The sequence below is a fragment of the Lupinus angustifolius genome, chromosome LG13, assembly GCF_001865875.1.
Source record: "Lupinus angustifolius cultivar Tanjil chromosome LG13, LupAngTanjil_v1.0, whole genome shotgun sequence".
Classification (NCBI taxonomy): domain Eukaryota; kingdom Viridiplantae; phylum Streptophyta; class Magnoliopsida; order Fabales; family Fabaceae; genus Lupinus; species Lupinus angustifolius.
Window position 1 is genome coordinate 9,102,435 of NC_032021.1, and position 16,126 is coordinate 9,118,560.

The window sequence follows — 16,126 nt, forward strand, 5'->3', positions numbered from 1 at the left end:
AAAAGAGCATTAAGTACTTCTCAAACAAATAATATTAACCAAAGCACCAACTTGAATGATTAAAATTCAAACTTTTGTAAATTAAGAAGAAGTAGAAATTACATAACCTTGTTCAAAAGAAAATGTTTAGGAGCATGAGCCATCCATCCAAGGATTGGATACTTTAGGTTCCAAATGAGATTACAAAATGATTTTTTTGCATCTCATTTGCATTCTCCTTTCTCCTCTTGAATTATATGAAAAACTACTATAATACTAGCCTAAAACTACCTAAAATGAAAGGAAAAGAAGAGGAATCAACTGGGAAGAATTTAGAATGAATGTACAATGTTTTAGAATTGAGAATTTCATGCCTTTATATAGGCCAAGATGTTGGACACTCAGCTGCCTTGTTTGGCAGCTAAGCTGCTCACCATTGGTCCCTATGAAGAGCCACTTTGGCCCCTACTTGACTCCTATGGTAGGCTAGGTTACATGCATGGTGACACCTCCTCCTTATTGTCATAGCTTTATGTCATCCATGAGGTCATGTTCTTGGCCTTTAAGCAAAGAAAAAGTAAGATGTTCCATGAGTTGACCTAGAAATCATTTTTCTGGTGCGCCAGGCGCTTAGCACACCTGGTTCCACGCTAAGCTACATGTTTCAGCAACTTAGCTTACCTGGTTCCGCGCTAAGCTGACTGTTTCAACAGCTTAGCCGACATGGTTCCACGCTAAGCTGCCTGTTTCAGCAGCTTAGCTGACCTGGTCCCAGCTGAGCGTGGACCTGTCTGTCCTGGCCTGGTGCTTAGCTGACCTGGTCTGGTGCTTAGCTAACCTGGTCTGGTGCTTATCTGACCTGGTCTGGTGCTTGCCTGACCTGGCCTAGTGCTTGGTGCTTGACTGACCTGGCCTGGTGCTTGGCTGACCTGACCTGGTGCTTGGTGCTTGACTGATATGGCCTGACCTGGTGCTTAGCTGACTTGGTCTGGTGCTTAGCTGACATGGCCAGGTGCTTGGTGCTTGGCTGGACAGCTTTGTGCTTGATTTCTTCATGGTGAAGCAACCCTTTTTTCTTTGGTTTGTTATTTGATTTTTGTTGGTTGCTTGACACTTTTGGGATGTTTTCTTTAAGTTAAGGTAAGCATTTGATTTTTGCGAGTTGTTTGGCCTACTTTAACTTAGGTTTCTTCAAGACAAAGTAAGTTACCTTCCTTCAAGGCTAAGTAACCAAATTAAGCATATAGCATGCCATGTTTTAACTTGATTACTTTTAGCAATTCATTTTGAGCTTTTGTCTTGAATTTTGGCTTGAATTCTTGTCCATCTTTGAATTTATTCTTTAATATTCAATTTCCTACAAAACTCAAAGAAAACTTGGACAAGAATTAATAAAGAACTAATTTATTCAATCGTGCAAAATTCACCTAAAAATGTTAATTTAAGTTGGTTTTCTACAATTTGCATAGGATAAGTGCCATAAAATGATGGTGAAAAGTATATACTTTTTGCACTTATCAATAACAAGCACTTTCATTTTGATATTTGGGTCCTTTTGCCAAATCAAAAGATGTTAAAGACCTATTTGACAAGATTCTAATACTGAACTAAATGATTTGGTAGATGACAATGAACTAAATGATTTGCTAAATGACAATGAACTAAATCATTTGCAGATTAATTCTTCATCTCATACAAATCTTGTATAACAGTCACTTTCCTTTTGATATCTAGGTCCTTTTCCCAAATCAAAAGATATTAGAGATCTCCTTGACATGATTCTGATATAGGGTTCCTGATAGTACAATTTTAGTACTTTTAACATTTCAAATTGTTGAGATCTACTGTTTGTCTTTTTTCTATTCATTTTAACAAAACTTCCATTTGTTTCCTTGTATTGCTCTCTTTTTGGTTACTTTGTGTTTTCTTCCTCGTATCTTCTTCCCCTTGGGGGCCATGACTAATTATAAAAGGAGACAATGAAGGAGACAAAAAATATACAAAGCAGAAAAAGTAATCTATAGAAATACGTACACTTACTGATGAAATAAAACATGGAGTGAACCACAAAATTTATAAATTCAAATAGAAAGAGAATCATTATCTTCGTCCTTAGCAGATGTGCAACCAAATAATTGTTCTTTATTTCTATTCATTTATTTAATTTCCACCTATTATCAACATCAAACTGTCTTCATCATAGACGATAAAGTTGTCCACACCTTAATATCTTTCAATTGCTTCATAAAATCATATCTACAAAAAAAAATCAGGACACTTGAGTACCACCGTCACACCCACTGCACAAACCATCGTTCCAAATATTTAGTGTTTGTTGGAGGAGGAGAAATTGACTGCAAATTTACACATTTATGATGAACTCAAAGTAACACAACAATAGAGAAAAATTATATCTATATAATGAATCACACACTACATTAAATGTCATGGTAAATGTTAGGGGTGAGAAAGAGTTAGGTTGGATAAGATTTGTCCCTTACCCAATCATAAATATAGGTCAGATTATTTTTATAAACTCGAATTCAACCCTAGATTTGGAGAGGTCAAACCTATCCCAAATATTGATCGGATTAGCTTTAGAATCTGGATATGACCTTATACTTGATTAAATATAATATATATTTATTTTAGATAAAGTATATTCAATATTACTTATTATATTATAAATATTTTGTTAATCATTTACATATACATGGTGAAAAAATTAGAAAATCAATAATTTTTTGGTCGAATAGATATCATTATTGTGTAAATAATTAAACATAGACATACAAATATGTGATCATGACACTAATCAGATATATGAGATTTAAATTTTAAAGACCAAATAAAAATTATAAAATTACTCAATTTCTGAAAGTGTCATATTTCATAGCTCAAACAGAATTTCGGTAAAATATGCCAAGTGGTGAATATGCAATTATACAAACGCTCAAATGCTAAGATTGCTTTTACACTTCTCTCTGAAAAGTTTTTTTTATCATGGTCAATTTTCAGTGACCTTCTCGTGATATTTTTAATTTACTCTGAATAGTGATATTCTCCTAATAATTAATCCTCAACGCCTATAGTAATATAAAGAATATTCTTCTAATTTACTCTTGAGTTATGCCATTTTGTAAGTTTTTCTTGCCTATCCCCTCTTTCGTGGTTTAGGAAAATTTATAGGAGAATATGTCATTTTTAATGAAAATAATCAAAATATAGTTCACTATATATTTCACGTTTCTTGCAAGTGTCCATCTCTCACTCTCAAATCCAAGGTTCTCATTAAATTTTGAAAAAAATATGCACCATCCAAATCTCAATTCTAAAATATTACAAATTATTTTTTTTACTTCAGTTATTGAAACGAATCGAACCGAATTGGATTAGAAATTAGTTCGACTCATTTCGATAAGAATTTGTTCGACTCAAAACTCGACACTTGAGTTTGAAACTAGATATGCTTCCAGTTCGAATTTAATTTAATTAAAATTTATAAACTATTTGATTCAACTAATAATCTTGAATTAGTTTAATTTGTTAAGAGTTTATAAAGTGAAATATGATTTGAGTAGTTATTATTCTTATTCAATACTTTTAGACACCATTGTCTTCCTTGTTGTTAGAATTGTGATTAATATCTCATTCCATTTAAGTTTATTATAATTTGATTAAATTTTATTTAGATAGATCTAATTTGATCATAATAATTAATTAATGATTTATTTTATTTCATTATTGCTTAATTCCATGTTTGTCCTATCGTTTTAACAAGTAATTAACAAAATTGATATATAATGTGGGTGGCAATGAGTCTAAAAAAATTGATATATAATGTGGGTGACAAACTGACAATGCATAAGTTGATGCAACTATAGAACTTTTAATCAAGTCAAATCATACACTTTTGTTCATTTCCGAACTCTTTAATCTAAGATCCAAGCATAACTATCATTCATTGGCATCTTCCAAATGACAACATGCACCTATCAAATTATTTGTAAAGAAAGCTACACGATAAACATGTTGTGAGCGTCAAATAATACAGGAATACATACAGAGGGACACGTTACTGGAATTGAAGAAAAGAGAAAGATAAAATAAAATGAATGATGTGCTTTATGTTCGTGAAATTTCTATATAAGCTTTTTATTCGATCCTATATTCGACGCATCAAGTCATGTGATTTTAATATGGTAGTTGCGGTAACTTTCACATCATTCTACAATTATAATATTATATCGAATCATAATAATATGAATGCATCAATATATAACACACTCTACTATACAACATCAGTTACAATAACTATAATTTAAAACGTTGGTGGCATCTCAGAGTTTAAGAGTTAGTCCTAATATTATGCTCAGTGCATCATTATGCCAAAAATATTATTGTCTTTAGTCTTCATTATCAATCAAAAGTTGTGTCTGCTTGATGTTTCAAAATTAGGCTTAAGATAATTATTGCTTATTTTTACATTGTGATCATCATGCTCAAATAATAAGGATTTTTTCTACTTAGCATTGGTCTAGTAGTGTAAAGTCTCATTATATTTTAAGAAATATCAAAAGATCAAAAATTTGATTCCTTATAGTGACATTTGTTAGGAATGGTTAAGGATAGTCATGTACCCCGAAAGAAATTAATTCTTTACCCAAAAAGGTGAGAAAATACATTTGATAGTAAAAAAAGGTCTTACCTTTTAGTTCTCACTAATTTAGTTAGTGTTAGGAACATTGTGAGGCATTTTAGCTAACATGTCGTTCACTTTAAGCTATGTTAATCTTTTTAACTCTGTTTTCAAAATTGAAACCAAATAGCTTTATCTTTGAGACATTATCATTTAATGTTTTTCTTGTAACATGGCTTTAATATTGGGATGACTAGGTAGCAGCTTCATGACCAAGTTCAAACTTTATAGTACATTACCTAGCTACATGTAGAGAACATTAAAGGCCTATGATAAAAGAAAAGACTCCTTTTACAAACTTTTTATATTATTTTGCATATGAGTGAGTACTTTACCTCATGTCTTGAACCGTAATTGTAGGACAAAAGGAAAAAACACATGCATTTTGTCCTTCTTTATGTTTTTGTACTTTGCTAGATCAAACTACTACTTATTCTGTTAGGTGAAAATGGTGTTTACTTGTTTCCTTAATTAACCCGAGAAGCTTTGTTTTTAGAATGATAGATGCAATTATGACTTGTATATTATAACTAAAAGCCATAGTGGAAGGATCAATATCACCAACAAGTATCATGTGTAAGACTATGGTCCCTACAATATAAGCTTATGTAGGAACAATGCAACGAAAGTACTATTGTGCTTTCTTCATTGCAAAGTATAAAGTCCAATGAGGAAAACTAAAAGAAATAGAGAGGTAGAATTATCAAACATTGGCATTTCTCATATCACATCTTTTCTTTGTCCCCTTTACATTCCTGTTAGAATGTGATGAACTTGTAGCTCTTAGCTAAAATTCTCTGACACCTTTGGTGGCCAACATTGGGCCAGCTAGACTTTAAGTTAGATTCCATATGGGAATGACAAGTTGTTATCACAAGTCACGTCTCAAATCCTATCTCGCACCAATAACAATGAAGCAAAAATAAAATAAAAAAATAATGAATGTTTAATTTTTTAATTGACATGACAAATTTTCATTAGTATAAGACAAAATTTGGGATATAGTTTGAGACAACATATCTTTGTTCGAGAATGCCTTACACTTGAGCTTCAAGACCCATAACTCACAAATTTGGACCCATATCTTTTGGGACCATTTTATGTTTTTTAATTATATCATTCTTTTCACTGGTTTTAGAATGACCCTTTGAGGTGAAGTTAAACAAAAAAGAATGCCTACAACTTAGACCTTTCCAAATGCAAACAGCTTGTAGAATACAATAGATAATCTTTTCTTTTAATAAGGAGCTACTGCAATGTCAAGAGCAATAATGATTTTCTGCAACTGCTGTATTTATTTTAAAGAAGCAGTATCTGCTTTTTATGCAGACAAACTTCAGTTAGACACTAACTGACTAACCTATTGGTGTGTCCGTAGAAGTTGCCTGTCTTTTGGGGTGACCTAGCATCTTCAATTATGATTTCCATATCTATTAACTATTAGTCTTAGTATCATAATTGTTACATCTTAGCATTGTTCTCAAATATGCAATACCTATATGGCTACTCTGTTCATTTTTTACATGATTAATTCACTACTTCTTATATTATTATTACTGTAAGACTTTCTTCAAGATAAACTTAATATATGGTATGTTGAATTCAATACGCATACACAAAGTTAGTGAGAGATTCCAGCATCAAGAAGTAACTAATAATTGTGAATATTGTTTTAAATTGCAATCGGCAGCCCTAATTATGACAACATTATTGCAGTTTCGAGAGTCTTTAGAACGGTATTGCCTTCATAATTGTGGCCATTTTTCACAATTGTGATGAACACAATCACAGTTTGTGGTAAGTTGCAACCAAGATAACATGGACTTATCTGTATGGCTGGATGCTACCAACTCAATGAGGATACAAATAAGTATTGTACTAACTGATCTTCAACTTCCATTTGCTGTAATTATAGTACAAAGACATAATAATGCTGACATAGAAAGTGTGAAAGATTTGTGACCAAGAGATTTGCATGATTTTGTCCAATCACAATAAAGTGATGATGAGTGCATGCATATGGTCCATACCAAGAATCTCTCTTAATGAAGCCCACCATGCATTATGAGACGTGGCCTTCAAGATATAAAAGGAATTAGAACACGAGTATATATACTTTTCCTTTGATAGAGTCTACCTTTTTTACTTTGCTTTTCTTTTTCTTTTGGACTAGAAGTCAGTAAGTGCTTATCTCAACCATCAGGTCATGTTTTAGATTAGGAACTAAATGTTACCTTTCCCATCAAAACATCTTGGACAAGGATATGTTATCTCAACTCTTTTCCAAAACATATCTAGGACTAATGATATTAAAATAAAAACTGAAAAATAATAAATAATTAATATTTTTAATTGACATTATATATTTTTGTTAGTCTAAGAGATAGTTTGGAATACATTATAAATCTTTCTCCAAGCTCTTTGTCTTGGCTTCAGACTTCCAGGTTCAATGTTTTCCTTGCAAGATAACTACTTTCACTAGAAAGCAAAATTTAAAAGAATAATAACTGGGAGACAAAGCATAACGCATCCATCAAATTGATCAGATCACTTTTCTACTCATTAAATTCAAGAATTATCAAACTTTAGTCTTACTATGTGGGATTGACTAAAAATACTTTCCTGTCTAAGACCGAATGTAGGACATTTAGTGTCTCAAGTATTACTATCTATTTAAGTTTATAAGCACTTACAAACACAATTCAATACCACCATATTTGCACTTACACTATGTTTGATTCAGAGAAAAGTTAAAGAAAGAAAAGTTGAAAAGAAAAAATAAGTAAAAAAGGAAATAATTTTTTACTTGTTTGGTATAAAAGAAAATATAAACAAAATTAGAGAGAAAAGATTATAGTTATTTTTAATAATAATAACATTTATAATAACATATTTTGCTTTTATTGGAATGTTAGGAAATTAGTTACCTTTACAAAAGGTGGCTACCACATAATATGAATTTTTTAAAGTTTATAAGGAGTTAGCATTTGAAAATATGTTATTAATTTTCTTCACTCTAGTTTTCCTCCCAAAAGAGAAAATAAAAATTTAAGGGTCCAACAATTTTTTTCTTTCCTTCCCACTATTCATTGTAATCAATAGAATAAAGTATCTCCTTGAAATAATTTATCTTATTCAACCACTAAAATTATGATATATGTTTTATTTATTCTTTTTTATAAAAATATTTCTAAAAACTAAAAAAATAATACACATTGTGATAATTTTTTAGTGGCATAAGAACTTATTTCTTGGTATGTCGTATAATTAAATAATAGAAAAAAATTATTTTTATTCCTTTTTCATTCTTCTATATTTTATTCTTTCATTTTTTTTCACCGGAACCCACGTTAGCATATACAAATGCAAGAAAATCATGTTAATATGATTAGAATTGCAATGGTGATTAGTTGGAGAGATCATTAAAAGTAGTCAAAATTGCAGTTATGAAATGAAATTTAAACCATTCAACCAAAGCTTAGATGAGTAGTGGTTTCCTCCCAATAAAACGTGACATAAATGATAGCTTAGGGAATAAAATCTTCTTATCTGGCCTGTCCATTAGAGGCGGCTGATACTGTGAGTCATTTTATTGAGTATTACTATTTAAACAAAAATACTTTAACCTTTGAAAAAACACACTTTTATTTATTAGTTAAGCGAGGGATTCACTTACTTCGTGACTAAGTGAAAAAAAAGTTATTCCACGTCATTTAGTTATTTATTAGAGAAAAATCTAATAGTTAAAATCTCTTCATTAATTAAAATTATTATATTTCTCTAAAATAAATGATTGAAATGTCGAGTAGATCTTTTCTACTTACTCTTGAAGTAAGTGGATCCTGATATAAATATTTATACTTCTAGCATGTTTAGTTTTTAACATGTAAAATCTTTTTATGCCGGTGAAGATTTTGATCTTTGAAGGCATCACAATTATTGGAATTAAGAAAAATAAAATGAGATATGCTTTCTTACCTACTTCAAATTTGATGGGCTCAAGTTGTCAAAATTATTTATATTAAAAGCTTCTTACGTCCTAAAAGTTTGATTGTTTTATTATATTAATGATCAGTTATTTATTCTACTAACTATATCACCTATATTATCAAACTAGATAGTAATGCTAAGAAAATAATTAAAAAATAGCTATTAATATTTTGTTCACCTTAAAAACAAGTGGATGGAAATATTTTTTGCAACACGTTCTTATTGTTTTTAATAAGGATCGGACATTAATAGGAAAGAAAAATTAAGAAGTCAATTTAAGTATTTAATCTTGCACATATTGCTATGATTAAGGCACACAAATTTTTTTTTAAAAAAATAATGAATACTCACTTGATCCTTACAAATTTCGCCCATATTAATTCAATCCTTTGAAAATAAAAATCAAATTAGTACTCAAAGATCATGAATGTAAATCAAAATAATGTTATAAAAATATTAAAAATAATTAATTTGATTCATATTTGATATTTTTATGACCATTTTGAGTTTCAATTTTTCAAGAACCAAATTAGTATACATAAAAACTTGATGACTAAAATAAGTCTTTATTCTTTTTAAATGACACATTAATGTTGAATCTTTAGTCCATTATTTCAATAATTAAGTTATATGATGCAAATAAAATATTATAAACTATTACATTTATTAAAATATATTACTTAACTATTGATGAAATGTTATATCCCTATATGAACTATATATAACCGGTGAGGTATTAATAATTATTGGTACTTCTCCACCATTACCTTCAATAATGGATATGTGCTACATAAATCCCCATATAATACAACGGCTTTGCACATTTGTTGTCTGTTTTTGTTTTTATTATTGCCTTTGAGTTTAAGACTTGCTTAAGCCTGTCTAGCTTAAAATGGGAAAAAAAATTTCTCTGAATACTGAATTTATGAAGCTTACTCACTTTCTTAAATCCAGAAGACCCAAAAAATTAAATTAAAACCTTTTTAAGGCATGTTATAGATTGTATTTGAGGAATTATATATATATATATATAAAGTTACTATCATCATATATACATATCCATTAATTCCAAAATCAGTTGAAGAACTTCACTGAGATAAGGAAATAAATTATCATCTGTAGTAAAAGTATTCTCCGAGATATTTACATGAGAAACAAACAAAATTGTACTCCATCTTTTTCCCAATTTGAGCTCAAGGCTAGAATAATGTTGAACCACATATTTATTTTATGACATTCCATTAATCACTCAAACAGAGGATAATGGAGACAGAGGATGAGTGGTAGATGATAGTTTGGCCTTGTATATTCCTCTTCTTTCCTCTTTCACTTTTTATATTTACCTTCTCCCCTTTGGAACATTCTTAACTCATCTTTCTGCAACAAAGAAGCGTTAAAATGTCTCAATCAGTCCACAAAAATGTACATAATTCCATCAAGCTTTTTAGTAGAGGTTATTAACGTGGTTTCGGAAACTTCCAAAACCTTGTAGAGAATTACGAGCAGACGAGGCCATAGCTGCAGTCATGATATAATTTCGGCAATTCTCAAAACCTTAACATATTGGCGTTTGTAATAGTCGTGGACCCATATTTAAAAGCTTATGCTTAAGTGATAATTTGACAGATATGTTCAATTTTTTTTACATACCAATGGATCTCTTGCAATGGAGAACTGCCTCATATATTGAGCTTTCAGAATCACAGGACTTGCGCCAAGCATCTTCTGAGTAAGCTAAACTAATTCGAGGTGACGATTCCGAATAACATCCCCTATTCTTCACTGATTGAGTTCTTTTAACAACAACTTCATGATTTGAATCTGATTTGTTGTGAACCCTCAATTTTCTACACAAAGGCCTTAAAAAATTAAGGTACTTCTGAAATATTCTCCTTGATAAAGTCCTACATCTTTTTAATGAAGGGCATCTTGTAGGACCCTTTGGAGAAACATTTTTAGGTGCATGTGAAGAGGAAGCTAGGCTTGGATTAAAATCTAAGGACTCATATGGTTCTATCTTCAATGACTCAACAAAATGAGGCATAATGTGACCATTGGAAAAGAGTTGATCTGCATCAACAAGAGGAGATTGCAAAACGGGAAAATCAAACTTGAAATCTTGTGAATGATTCTTAAAGAATCTTTTAGAGGGTGGCATTCGTGGGTCCATTTCAATGAATGAAGCTTCATCAGAAGCATCAAGAGAAGTTCTATGAGAGCTATCTAGGCTTCCTAATGAAGGTTTCAGGTTCACTAGCCAACTATATGAGAAACTTTCAATTGAAAGAGTTTGAGAAGTTTCCATGGTTTCTACTTAGAAGGTGGAAAATATTCTTGAAATGATTGACAAATTGGGTAGTGTGAGGGTAAGGAATAGAAGGTGTGATAAAGCTAGCTAAGGCTATCTTCTTATGGAGAATATCTTTCAACTTGTGTGTATATATACCTTAATATATAATCTCTCTCCTACAATCTCTCTCCAACAATTGGTCAGTCTATTTTTTTGGTATTATCCAGATATATTCAGGTAAGGAATTCATCTCTTTCAGGTTTGTGATTATTTCTTCCAACAAGTATTGCTCTTAGAAATTAAACTCTTAATTTTTTTGTCATTTTATAAATTTAGTAGGATCTTGTAACATTTATATCATTATTCTAATATCTTATTGGTATATATGATTGTCTGTCTATAGACAACAAAATTAAAATAAAATTTGGTTCAGATGAGACTTTCATCCAGTGGGTTCCACATGGAAGTAAATATAGCAGCATTATCTTTATAAGTGAAGGAATTGTTTCAAATATTTAAACTCAAAATTAAATAATTGAATTTGGTAAAGAAAAAAAAATAGAAATGGGTGTTCCCACTAGACCCATAGTGTCTTGTTGCAATAGTAGTTAACCTGACCCTTTCCTTTTTAATCATTTGCCGATTTAAAACTTTTACAATGGAGTTGGTTTGTTTCTAGAACTTAGTTTAATTTATCACAGTGCATTCAAATAAAAAGCAGGAGGTACATGCATATAATTCAAATGTAAGCAAAGGGTAAGGTTAGAATCCATAAAAATTAAGCAGAACCAGTTTGTGCTTTAAAATGTTACCTTTATGCTTTTGATCATTAAAACAAAAGTAAGCAAAAGGGTATTGTGCCACAACCAAATTAAAAATAAAATAAAATATGTATTCACCGAATGATTGATGAAAAATGTGTTGATTGTGCATACAACTATACATCTTTATATTGTCAGTATATAGATTTAACACTCTTAAAAAAACAAAAATAAATAATATATATTAAGAGAATAAGATATTTTCTCATATAAGGAGATAAATCTTCTCTAGACATTAAAATCATAAAATTTATCATATTTAATTATTTTTTTTAAAAATATTTCTAAAAACTAAAAAAAGTAAGACAAATATTATAATTTTAATAATTATAATGAATAACTTACCTTTTAATATGTATATACTTTATTCTCATATATTAGTATGTTTAGATGAGAGTCACTTACTTCACTAACAGTAAAGATGATTTCAGCTTTATATTTGCTTTTTGAAAATAAAAGTATGATAAATGGTAAAAAGGTCATAACATATTTTTATATTTAACAGAAAGAAAAAAGTTTTATTTAAGTGAACTAATTGTAATATGAGATTATAATGAACCTTAAAAGAGGTTAAAACCAATATTGTGAAACTCGAGCTGGACGTTAAACTGATAGAGGTTCCGTATTAGGTTTAAATAGTTAAAATGTCGGGTCTGACCGGATGATTTCGTACATGATTAATAATTTTTATTTATAAATATATTGTTATATATAAATGTAAAACTTTATATAATTAATAATTATGTATAATTGTATTGAAATAAACTTTATCTTTTTTTGGATCGTAGTAAAACAAAATATTAGAACATTGTCCTTTTTTTTTTATTTTTACATGAGCCGTCCGGTTTACTTCCCGGGTTAATCCGATTTAACCGGGTTTAACACGGTCGGACCGGATTTTCTCCGATTCAAAGCAGTCCAACTCTCATTCGATCAAGATGGCAAACTAGAGCCGTTTTCAAATCTGGTCAGTGATCAGACCGGTCAGACTGTCCGGTCCGGTTCTAACAACATTGGTTAAAACCCACTATCTATATTAATATATTCATCAAATTCAAGGTCCACCCATGTGTTTCTCTAAATATTCGTGTCAAGATAAAATTTGGGTTGGCCAATTAAAAAATTCAAGACATTTCAACAAAAGAATCTCTTAATTAAACATGCTGAATAGGGAAAAGCATATTAATTAGTTCAAATCCTCCAAATTTGTTCTACCGTAAATTTTGTTGATTTTGCTTATCGTTATGTGTTTTATTTTTGTCTTGTTGTGTTATGCAATGTGTTTATTAATATTTTTGGATGGATATAACCAATTAGGAACGGTGATTTCACACTTTGATGATCACATCCTAACTGCTGCAACACGAGTCAGAACATAAATATAAAATATTCCATAGCACCATATTATTATGTGCATGTAACCTAAATGACATTGATTTATAAGCATATTTTATTATATGCACCAGATACTCTAGGCAACATTATTATTGTTTCAGGAAAGAGTCTTATCTAATACACATAGTACTAAATTACCTAGTAGTGAAACAAAATGTCTCAAGCAATAAATTAGCACTTCCAAAGAAATGTTTCGAATTGGTTAGATATTTTATAATTCAAATTGAGCAATAAAATTTTAATTATCTGTTTAAAAGTGCATTTAAATTTTAAATCATTGATAACAAAAAAATTAAATCATTATTGACCAGATTTGTATTATTTGCTTTCATCTTCTAATATCTGATATTTGATTTAAAGATAAGTTGATTATTATAAATTGGTATTACAACAAAGAAAGACATTATAAGAAGAGTCAGATAACATACCCAAAAGAATAACAAGAGAAAATTCTATGAAATAAATTCTACTAAAATAATCAGAGTTTAAAGTCTGTACCTGACAATGTAAAGTTTTTTACACTGTCGACACATATCTACTTATATTACTTTTGTTTGAGAGTCAATGGTGGTTAACAAATCAATGATAGATGATTTACTAATAGTATAAAAAACACTTACACTATTAGTATATACATATTAAATCCAAATAATAATTATTGTTTATACATAAGGAGATTTTTGAGGGTCTAAGAAAAGGATATCAACCCAAACATTAATAAATCATTTTAGTTATTGAGAACATGCAAAGGAATAGTAAGTAATTAGATTTTTTTGTTTCACGCCTATATTTTCATACTGAAGATAATTATGTCCGAGCGGGAAACATCTACAAATATGTGAAATTAACTTTCTCAATAAGTATTTTTTTCATCCATAAAACTTGAACTCAAGACCTTGGTTAAAGGGAATTAACATGTACCAGTTGAACCAGCAATCGTTGATAGTTAGTAATTAGATGACTTAACTACTTGAATGATAATTAATTCCTAAGCAATAATTCATTTAAAAAGTTATTTTTCTCTTCGATACTTATTCAAAATAAACATATATAAATATAGGAATTTAATTTCTAAGAACGACATTTGTTGGAAGAGGTATTAATATACTACGAAAGAGATTAGTTTCTTACCAAAAAGTGGTGATACTCTTCATAATACAAAAAAAATTGTTATAGTACCTGACCTATGGCGTAAGAACAAGAGTGAAAAGGACAATATACATGTTCTCTTCTTAAAGGCAAGCACAAATGTATAAAGTACATGAACTGTTACTACAGAACTTGACAAAAGTAGTTGTATTTTTGTCCTTGAATCAGTTTACTACAGATCTAAAATCCGAGAGAGAAATATCATAAGGTTTTCACGGTTCCAAAATTTCAAGCATTTTCATCCACTACACGTCTTGTGTGGTGTTACTGTTGCATACAAATCTTCTATATAGTTTATACATTAAAGAAACAATGTCCATGTCATGTTGAAATAAACTTATTAGTTTTGAGAATCAAATTAATGAAATTTAGAAATTGAAGACAAGGGTCCCTTTGGTTGTCGGATAAAGAAGTAGACATGAAGAAAGGTTTTTAGGACAAAAGTCACCAAGCCAGGACAGCAGAGTGACTTAAAACCAATTGGTCCCCTTTCTTATGTCCCCATTTAAGACAATAACTATTGCTACTAAATCCAATTCTCATCAATGCTGTCTAATTCTGAAAAGAACGTTACACCATTCATGCAAGTAAAAGAAAACTGAGTACGTAATAAAATTTACCAACAAGACTGTAGTTGTAGATTTCCATCCGCAACCTAACTCACAAGCTAGCACTCATTGAATGATAATCAACTTAATGATAGCAGTTTGTGAGTATTTCTCTCATTTTCTTGGGCCTGTCATTATTTCTCTCATTTTCTTGGGTCAAGAAGTAAGGGTGTCAAATTAAAATGATAAATTTGATTACTACAACACTCTACATCTCTCCACAGCACAACAATCTAATGCATAATTGATAAATCTTATAACCACTTAACTAATTATAAATCAATTTGTATCAAATCAATCTTTATTTAATATTTTACTTATCGAGCAAAATTCATATTTATGCAAATTTACTAATCTTATATAAGATTGACCAATGTAAAGATAAAATACACTTGTGCCATAATGTCCAAATTATATAGGATACTAAAATATTAAATGAAAACACTATTTTCAGTTTGCACTACCCCTTGACAGTAGAAAACATACACTTCTAAAAAATATTATCTTTGAAATTCTGTCCACAATAGAATTTTAACTCAAAATGTTAGGGTGGGAAAGAAAAAGAAAAGTACAAAATAATAGAACTGGGCCCAACGAAGAGAGCGCCTCCATATAACAGACTTGTGGCAGGCCCAAGTGAATAATTCAAGCACCCATATGGTTAAGGCTCTATGTTGTCAACAAAGATAATTGTCCAACGTCAATAAAATATGAATTAAAAAATTTAAAATTATTATTATTATTATTGATTTTGTTTTATTATTATTGGTCTAAGACAGTATATAAGACAATATCTCTAATCCTACGTTTTAGGGGCATAACGAGGATTTCGAAACTAGGGGCTAGAGTAAAGATAAGTATATAACTTATAATAACTACATATAAATGTTCTTGTTAATGTTGTGAAACCCGAGCTGGACATCAAATCAAAAGAGGTCCCGTATTAAGTTTAAACAGTTAAACCGTCTGATCTGACCTGGTGATCTTATACATAATTAATAATTTTTATATAAATATATAATTGTATGTAAATGTAAAGTTTTATATAATTAATAATTATGTATAATTATATTGAAGTAAAATATCTTCACCTTTTTGGACCACGGTAAAACATAATATTTGATTGGTGATCCATTTTTTTTAATTTTTTAATTGAACCGTCCAATTTACTTCCCAAGTTAACACGGTTGAACCG

General features: G+C 29.9%; 1 protein-coding gene across 1 annotated transcript; it reads right to left on the minus strand.

Moving 5' to 3' along the window:
• LOC109363331 (probable membrane-associated kinase regulator 6) lies at positions 9,745-11,097 on the minus strand. Its single transcript, XM_019609561.1, has 2 exons — positions 10,319-11,097; positions 9,745-10,045 (listed from the first exon to the last, which is right to left on the minus strand). Exons 1-2 carry the CDS (start codon positions 10,971-10,973, stop codon positions 10,038-10,040), a joined length of 663 nt encoding a protein of 220 aa, XP_019465106.1. The 5' UTR covers positions 10,974-11,097; the 3' UTR covers positions 9,745-10,037.

Bases quoted from the DNA above. Each gene is read 5' to 3' on its own strand.
- LOC109363331 (XM_019609561.1), bottom strand. From the start codon at position 10,973: ATGGAAACTTCTCAAACTCTTTCAATTGAAAGTTTCTCATATAGTTGG.